Below are 9,406 nucleotides of genomic sequence, written 5' to 3'. Positions count from 1 at the left end.
AATATCAAGTCTTACATAAAACAAAGTTACATTTTAACACGGAGTTCCAAGCTTGCACTACGATTTGTTTTTGACATAACAAGCAACACTTTGAACACTTCACTACTCCGACTGGACTTTGGGACGAAGGTTTGCACTGGATACAAAAAGCACATTAATAACAATAGTATCTGCTAGCTTTCTGACTCTCAGTTGAGACTGAAATACAAATTAATTCACATTTTGGTACACATCGACTATAGTAACTTTTTTGCCATCCATAAACAAATAATTGCATTTTTTTCCAACCGTCGCCCAGATATGCAAATACCACGTTGACAAATCCCCTGTGATATGCCTATGTACAAGATTGAAACATTAGACTCTTAATCTAATAATTCTATATTTACAAAAAGGAGAGAAAAGGCCGCTGCCATAGAACACATGCAATTTCAAAGCTTTATCAGTTCTTTCTTCGACCCTAGCACTAGGCAATGACTAGAGAAATATCATCGTCCTACATGCATTTTAAAATTTGCTACAATGTAACCTTTCAAGGTTTCGTTTTCTTCCTTTTTATAAGAAAAAATCCTCCCGGCGTCTATTGGCAGCTTTTTTTTTTGTCTTTGATTCCTCGCGATCGTAACTTTGGAGTCTTTTTGTGAAAAGTTTTTTTTTGTATGTTTTTGTAATTTTTTGATGTATGTCTACTTAAACGTACCATTCGTTAAAGTTCGATGAAAGCGTGCTGTGGTTGGATGTGTGGTGGACTGCAGAAGATGTTGGGGACATTGAACTGTTGGTCTGGTTTTCTGTGGAGGGCGACACGATGGTGGGGGGTGTTGAGGACTCATAGCCGGAACTTGCCGCTGGAGAAGGCTGTGATCCTTGAGAGGATGCTTCGTGAACCTACAAAAACCATCCACCATGTAAGCTAAGACAACTAAAGGTTGGTGTAAAGCTTTGCAAGAGATTTGTACAGTAAATGTGCACACATTGTACAGCTTAAATTGATTAGGCATTACTAAAAAAAAGCAATTCGATTTTTAAAATAATATTTGAAAACTTGTTAAATAAACAAAAGTAGCAAACCAAAAACGTTCTACATATTGTTCATTAAAGATGAAAGCTGTCATCGCTGTGAACAATGTTTAGGTTTGATCTATGATAGAACAAAAAAATTGACAACACCAGGCTATAAGAGGGACACTGCCTCTTTAATTTAGTGTGCACAGCGTTGAGGATGTCAGATATGCAGGATGACCATTCAATTTCCTCATGCTCCTTAGCACATAAAGCCTTGGAATTATTTAACGCCACTGTAAATATTTCGCAACTCAAACTGAGATTTTTTATTGTTATTTACCTTCATGTGTTTTCGTAGAGAGCTCGGGTGAGTGTAGGACTTGTCACACATTTTGCAGAGGTACGGTTTGTCGGAAGTGTGCACGTGCATGTGCTTCTTGCGATCGCTGCTGTTAGCAAAACGCCTGTCGCACCCTTCGAACTCACACTTGAACGGTTTCTCGCCTATCAACGATGACAATTTTTAGTAAGACTAAGTAGCAATCTTAGCTCCTTTCAAATTTGCTCTGCACAGATATTAATACAGCCCCATGTGCGCATTCACAAGACAAGAAAAGCAGCCAGCGTGAAAATGAAAATAAGTCCAAATTTTGCACTACCCTTCCACAGTATTCTACAAAACATTTATCGCCAACCGTAAATAACTGTATCATCCTTTTTCAAAAAAAAAAGTACGTAAACAGCTGGGGATTTTGTGAAGAATACATAAGATTAAATTAATAAATGACGATTCTTTGCTTCATTCATCAGTGACTGGTTACATGATGTTACAGCTGCCGTAAACGGCCTTGTTTGAATACATGAACATTTATTGCTCTTTCAAAAATGCAAGGAACCTCGAATAAACTTGAAAATATTGCAACAGAACAGTTTTAAGTTTCTGCTTCTTATATCTAGTGTAGTTCCCCTTCTGAAAATGAAATGTTTCTGTGATGAACTATCGTAAATCCTTGTAACGCACACACAAACAGCGTTTACAAAAATACAACAGAAATGATTATTTGCTCATGCTACTTACATTTTCGCTTTAATTAAAGCGTTTCCAATTCTGTTTATTTAAAGTAAGAGTCGGTGGACATCTCATGCAGTGAAGAGAATTGTTGCTAAGTGCCCCTGGAGGTTTTATAGTCGAGAAAGTGTTAAATCTCGACTTTGCAAAATCTTTACAACCACCTAACCATTATGTGTCATTAACAACGACATTGTTGTCTAGTGCTATTTTCCCCACAATCCCATGTTGTGAACCAAGTTTTAACAAGGTTGTAAGCCCTGGAGATCCCAAAATGTATGTTAAGGTGCATCACACAGGCACGCACACATACACACAAATAGACACGCGAACATACAATCAATTATCTGCTTCTGAGTATACAGAAGTTATTTTTGCAGTTTTAGGTATGTCCAGCCACACATACTTATATACATACATAGGTAGCTATAAATATGTAAACACAAAATGCGATAGAAAAGAGGAAGCGACGAACAAAAATAGACAGTGCAATTGCCGGTTGTGAATTTGCAACGAAACTATATAAACCATCAGTCCTGAATAATTTCCTCTGAGATAAAATTAAACTCAGTAATAACTGAATGAAAAAATTAGGCAATTATCAGAACATATTTGCTGCGTAACTATTTCCCTCAATTTTGGAAATCATTAAGCGTTGCTTTTAGTGCATTTGCAGAACTGCACAGTATGTAACATTCCTAGGTTTTAAAAGAACAGCGCTCACAAAGCCAAAATACAGAACACAGGGAGTTAAGGGAAATCAAAATACTTAAACATGCTAATTTTATTCTGATATAAATATTTATCTGCACATGCATGTACAACACGTTACTAAATAAATACTTGAAGTGTCCCGTTTATTTTAAAAATATTAAAATACGTTTGAAACGGCTAGTAATGTTTCGCAGTATTCCACTCTCCCTTTTAATTTTAAACACATTCGCCATACCTGTGTGAGTTCTTTTGTGGATCTTGAGATTTTCTGATCTGGCAAAGACTTTGCCACAGCCAGGGAATGGACAGGGGAATGGTTTCTCGCCAGTGTGGACTCTGATGTGATTTACAAGTTTATATTTGGCTTTGAAAGGCTTTCCCTCTCTTGAACATTCTTCCCAGAAACAGACATGATTCGACTGCTCTGGACCCCCAACGTGTTCCACTGTTACGTGAGTAACCAGTTCGTGCATCGTGCTAAAAGTTTTGTTGCAGGATTTTTTGGGATTCGTCAACTGTTCGGGCTCTACCCATTTACATATGAGTTCTTGCTTAATGGGTTGCCTCATATAACGAAAGAAGGCCCCGGCCCCATGATGGGCCGCCATGTTCATGTTCATGGGGCCATAGCTGTGTAGCTGGGTCGAGGCGTAGTGGTCCGATCTGGGACTAGTAACTTGACTGTACTGGTCTGCTCTGCCATACATGTCCCCAGAAAAACCTAAGCGCATTTGGCCGTTCATTACATGTGCATTGGGCGATGCGTGACTGGTCGCCTGCTCGTGAAGACCCGGGAAGAGTAGGTGCCCCGCGGCGTCAGTATGTCCATGAGGTCCCGCGAAGCTGCCCGCAGCCGCCGCCGAAGCGAACAGGCTGTGGCCGGCACTGGCCGCCGCCGCCGCTTCCCCGAAGCCCCGATTGCGAAACAGAAAGTCCCGGGTCGAGTTGAACGCTGCGCTGCTGTACGAACTCACATGGCTCGGATGGTGACCCAGAGCAGCGGCGTAGCCCGGAGCCTGCGACGTGAAGGCTGTTTGACCCGATGCGAGATCGTGAGTGCTGGGGCTGATCTTAAAAGCACCCATCCCGTCAGCGAAAGGATTGATCCCCAGCCCTACTTCTCGGTCGTTGACATCGCCTGTTGAGTGATGTCGAGATGAGCCGAAAGTAGTCACTCCGAGAGTAGGATATTGAGGTCCAGCGTCCAAAAGCATCGTCTGGCGATGGGGGTTACAGAAGGAATAATGGTGTAATTTTTTTGTTGTTTGAAAAGAAAGAGAGGCAATTCACAACGAAACTTGCTCAGTAGAAAACAGTCTCTGAGTCTGTTTGGAGGACTTGCAAAAACTCCTTATTTTTCTTTCTCTTTTTCTCTCTCTTCAGCGTGTGGGAATTTGCTGGAGATATTCCCCCCTCTGCAAACGCAAATCATGCAATATTGTCTTTTGCGGTTTATCTTCCTGGGGAGAAACTTTCACCTCATCAGCCGGGCGGTGAGCTCGGGAATGATAGCGGCAATCATTCCTGCAGATAAATGAATTGAAAAGACAACACCATCCCCTTGATGAATGGGAGTTGGGGGCGGGATCACGTGGTCCACGACTTCCGAGCCCATTGGCCAGGCCCGGGCTGCCCCGTTGCGCCCGGCCACCAATCAGCGACGGGGCCCGACCATCCCGCCTTCTAATTGGCCCGTTTGCCTCATCAATCCCAGGTATTGTGCGCGCATGACAGTCGCTCCTGATAAATTATTGTCGAGTCCAGATTTTCTTTCTTTTCCTCTGTCCTCTCTCTTTTTTTATATATAATATGGAAAGAGGAGGAGGGGGTGGGGATGGTGGTCGTGGGGAGGAGTGGGGGGGGGGGGGGCGGGAGAGAGACGGACAGGAGAAAAGAGCGAACTGAAGAGAGGGAGAGAGAAAAAAAAACTCTTGTCTTCCTCGACTTCACAATTCAGTCACCCCTTGTCAGACTGTTTGAAATTCGTTCATGTGCCACAACTCCAGACGAGAGAAAAAGCGGGCGGCTTCCTTTGTTGTTCAGTAGCTTTTTGATCGCCGGTGAAAATTCACTTACCCAGATGAGTGAGCAAAAAGAGAAAGAACACTCTTTTGAATTGGGTTCAGAAAATGCATATGTTTGGATTCAGTGCAAACATACAACACTTGGTTGTTTTCGAGACGAAACCCTTGATTAACCTGTCTTTCCCCATGTAAAAAGCGATTGAAAACATCTTGCTTGGGCCTTTTTTCTCTCTAAAGTGACAATGAATTGCTCTATACATATCTATAGGCTCCCAAACAATTGCAGAATAGCTGCAAGTAAGAATTTCCCCTTTTTAAAAAAAAACGTTCGGTGCTGTTTTCATTGATTAGAAACAAAGGAAGCGAAAATGGTTTATGGATACTGTCAGCTGAGAAAAATGTAGCTCCTTTCCACATCATGTTTTAGATTATTCCTTGCCACTCACAACCCCAAATTTGCTGAAGTCCATCTTCTGTGTTTCTACAAAGTAATTTAATTATTAACGTGAGACCAATAGTTTGCATATTCATTAAGTCTAATTATATTCTAGTAAAAGAAACGTAAAAGCCAACAAAGAATCGGAATCGTTCAATTTACCTTTTGTTCACCACTTCAATGAGTTTCCTTGAAGCTAAGTCTATGTTAAAGTCTTATTTTATAACAAAGAAGCCTCACCGGATCCTTTAATAATTATCTCCGTTGGTGAACTATCACTTTACAAGAATACAGTTTAAAATAGTTTCCCTGTTTCCCGATCCCTCTCTTCCCAATTCAACTCTGTCCTGGTCGAACATCACATTCATACGAACATTTGTGCCCGCTTACTTTTTAACTATTTTTTAAAGGTTTCATGTCGAAGTACAACAGGTTAACTTAAGAGACAGAGGGAAAAAAAGCTTATTAGCGACAACCCCGGCGGTTTAAATGACTTTCTTTGGATGATCCAGTTGCGGTTATATTTTACAGTTTTCCCTCAAGAAAACAAGTTTAATGCTAAATGTTGGAAAACAGAGGGGTTGGGAGGGAGGAGGTGTTGACGTTTGAAGTGTGGCAACAAATTATTTTAAAAATGGGTAACTCTTTGGCGAATAGTTCTAATTTAAGTCGATTTGATGTTGTGCCTACTTTGCTGATGAATTCCAAGTGTCGGTTATCTCATAAGGAATTACAAGTGTACATTTCAGGTAATTTAATCATTTGAAATCATCTTACGTGAGGGTATCTCTGCAGTTAAACTGGATCTTGCGATGCATCAGAACCCCACGCTTGTGCATATAATGAAATGCTATTTTCCAGCTTCGTAGTGTATGTGCTCCCTAAGAATTAAATGGAACGCGATATTGCCTTGCTGAGTGAGTACAATAGCTAACATCATAGCATTGCTTTAAATGATGTAATATGCTGAAAACATGGATATTAAAATCACAGCAGTCGAGGAGCAGAAGCTGGAGTAATTTGATTCAAAAAGATTTACTGCTCATTTGAAAGTGTGTGCAAATTCTAAAGGGACACTTAAAGAGTATGAAAAGTAAACGTTTCCCTCAGCATTATCTTTAGGCTACATCTTCAAACATACAAAGAAGGGCTGATTTTAAAAGTTGTGGGATGGTAGAAGTTATCAAGTGGGATTTGCGGCGCTCTCCGCAGGAAACGCAGGCTGCTTGAGTTCAAAGCCACATGCACCGACGTGACATATAAGCCATTAAAATATCATCCTGACGGCTCATTTCTGCTTCATCATACATTCCCTAACTGCTTCCAGAAACCTTGAAAAGGAGAAATGAAGAATGACTATCTAGGCAAAGCTACAAAGTAGATTTTTTTTTGACTTCGAAGTTACCTGAATTAAAAGATCGAAGACATCTTCTTCAACAGGTAGAGGACGGTAAGGGAGGCACGTGTATTCAAGTGACTTTTTAACTAAACGACTCCTGACCTCTGAATTTCCATCATCTTTCATGTAAATGCAATTGACTAAAAAGAGAATAGAGATATCAGTCAGATTTTTTTGTTTCCTCAGAATAGCCCTTGTCAGGGGCCATCATGTTGCAATAAAAGCAAACTAGGTGCGAATGGCTCTGAATTATGCATTTCCATTCGAATGCATTTGTGTGTACTGATATTTTCCCTCGTATTGTTTTCAACCGATGGATAGCAAAGCATTTAGTTGCTCTGTGAAGGGAGGATGGTGGGGGAGGAAATATTTGCCTTGGGGTTGAAGTGTTAGTTTACAAAAGGAATTTTTCTGTGTAATTTAAAATTCTGCCTATTTTCATTGAGTCTAATTTAAAATTTAAATTTGATTTATATCTCGAAACGAAGTTAATCATTCAATCGTTTATTTGTGATTAAGATAGACCGTTGCTGTCGCTAAAGTGTAGCTTCACTTCCTTTACTTTCACCTAACATGGGTTTTATGCATATTTGAGTCCAATGCAAGTCCTTAAAAACGTGAGCTAAGTAACGCGTGCCCTTTATCCGCGTTCTGCCGATAAACAAATGCTTTCGGATATTGAGGTAGTAAATTGGTGTTTGCATCCATGGTCCCCATTTCCATGAATGGGATGCCATTTAACTGATTTTAATTGTAATGCAAAAGTTATGTTGCAAATTTGTTCCTAATGACTAATCCTAACACCATATATTTAATAGATATCTTTTTTTTCTACGCATGATTTTCATAATTGTTTAAAACGTACCGATATTAAAAGTCAGTGTTGAGTTGGGACTATATATAGGTTCGTTTCAGTGTATTAGATAACGCTTAGTTTATCATATTTATCTCTATTAAAACTGATTCCAATCAAGTTAGTCAGTTGGTTTTTTTACGCGCAAGAATTGCTCTGAAGTCCCCGACTTTTGAAATAGCATATCTTTTGACCCCTGACCCGTGACCGACCACATGTGCTGGAGCCACACAATGCCACATAATGCAAACCTTCGAAAATATTGGGCTGTAGGGAAAGTAGAAAGTCGTTGACTAAAGTGGTGAAACAATAGTTTGTACTGAACTGCAAACAATGTTTTTTTTCTCTCTCTCCCTCTGCTATTATCACGTTCACGTAAATATATCCGATAGTTACATCCACAACAGTTGATACGACCCGGCACCAGTTCTGGGGTCTTCAGTGACATGACTGTTTTTTGTCTGTGTGCGTTTTAAACTTTTCTCATGTCTCATGCAGTCGAGACTATGGACCACCTTTCCACTGACGCTGCAATAGAACTTTATCAAAGCGAACGCAAATTTCAGCCCGTGTTCAAAAGATGTTTTGGCAAACTCAAAAATTAGCTCCACTCAAACTGTTAGCTACAACAACCCCTAAAGCGTCGCATTTAAACATGTTACCATGCTTCCGATTAGGCAGACGTTCACATTTCTAGTATTTTATTTCAAGTTGCCCGTGGCTTTGAATTAAAATTCCAACTGCCAGAGGTTTGTCTTAGTAACTTTGGGCGGGGGGGATCGGGGGGGGATTTTTAAAGGTCACTAGTCTTTAGCCATTATCCGCCTGTCTGCCTTGAGCTGCGTGCAGCACATCACCGTTAGAGATGCGATTGTACTTTGAACGATTTGCTATAATTCCATTTTCGGGATTTTATTTCCTTTATGTGTTTTCCTATAGATCGTAGGAAGATAGACCTTTTATTTATATATATAGATAAAACATTCTCACGTGAATTTCGCATTATAAACTTTGTAGGTCTTCCAGCGTACCAGGGTATCTCAATGTTGAAATAAAACATTCTGACACTAATTCCTTTATTTTTGCTGCATATGTTCCCGGGTAATAAGAAGTTTAAGGAGTGCGTGAAAAGTTTAAGTCTAGAGATTTCCCAACTTTTGGGAAGGACGAACTGGTTATCCAAGCTTTGTGTTTTGCTTTTTTTTCAAATGTGGACAACTATGGAACAATAAACCTGAGACGCTTATGTTGCAATAGATGCGTCTACCTTTAAAAAAAACAACTATCGTAAAATCCATCTGGACATGAAATGCGTTCAGATGGTATGTGAAAATTCAACAGACTTTCGGGGTTTGAGGCGAGTTTGTGAGGACTTTGCAACGCCTAACTATCAGCAGCTGTAGTTAAGTTTAATATAAAGAACACATTTTTAGGGGAAGATCTGGAAGGTCATCGCTGCATCCTGCAGATGATCTGGCTTTTGGTCCAAGTAAAATTGGAGGGGACAGTGCAAAAATACAACGAAAAATTAGGAGGCCATGTCCATTGTGGCGATTCATAGATCAATAATAACTTGAGGAAAATAAATTTCCAAACACTAAATCCTATCTTCAATATCACTAGACGCATTTTATACATAGGTATCTTCCAGCTGTTCAACAGATCTCGAAGCCACCCATTACGTTTAGTCAGGTATTCACCGATATGTTTGTTTCTTTCTTGTCGCAAAAAAAATTGGCATTAGAGACATAAGCTAATCATGTTATTTCTTAATTTTTACAATTTAGTAAAAAAACACATGCAACCTTAAAGTGCAGGCCTTCACCACCTTCTAACTTTATTTCATTGGCTTTGTTTGATCTTGCTATCTAGTTGTTCAGTTTTCTTACTATTTGTTTATATGCAT

General features: G+C 39.9%; 1 protein-coding gene across 1 annotated transcript; it reads right to left on the bottom strand.

Moving 5' to 3' along the window:
• Positions 1–325: 325 nt before the first annotated feature.
• On the bottom strand, positions 326–4,018 carry LOC109915611 (zic family member 1 (odd-paired homolog, Drosophila)). Its single transcript, XM_020515263.2, has 3 exons — positions 3,024–4,018; positions 1,346–1,509; positions 326–888 (listed from the first exon to the last, which is right to left on the bottom strand). Exons 1-3 carry the CDS (start codon positions 4,000–4,002, stop codon positions 691–693), a joined length of 1,341 nt encoding a protein of 446 aa, XP_020370852.2. The 5' UTR covers positions 4,003–4,018; the 3' UTR covers positions 326–690.
• Positions 4,019–9,406: the final 5,388 nt, after the last annotated feature.

The sequence above is a fragment of the Rhincodon typus genome, chromosome 13 (assembly GCF_021869965.1).
Source record: "Rhincodon typus isolate 14 chromosome 13, sRhiTyp1.1, whole genome shotgun sequence".
Taxonomy (NCBI): Eukaryota; Metazoa; Chordata; class Chondrichthyes; order Orectolobiformes; family Rhincodontidae; genus Rhincodon; species Rhincodon typus.
This window is presented reverse-complemented; position numbering and strand designations above follow the sequence as displayed.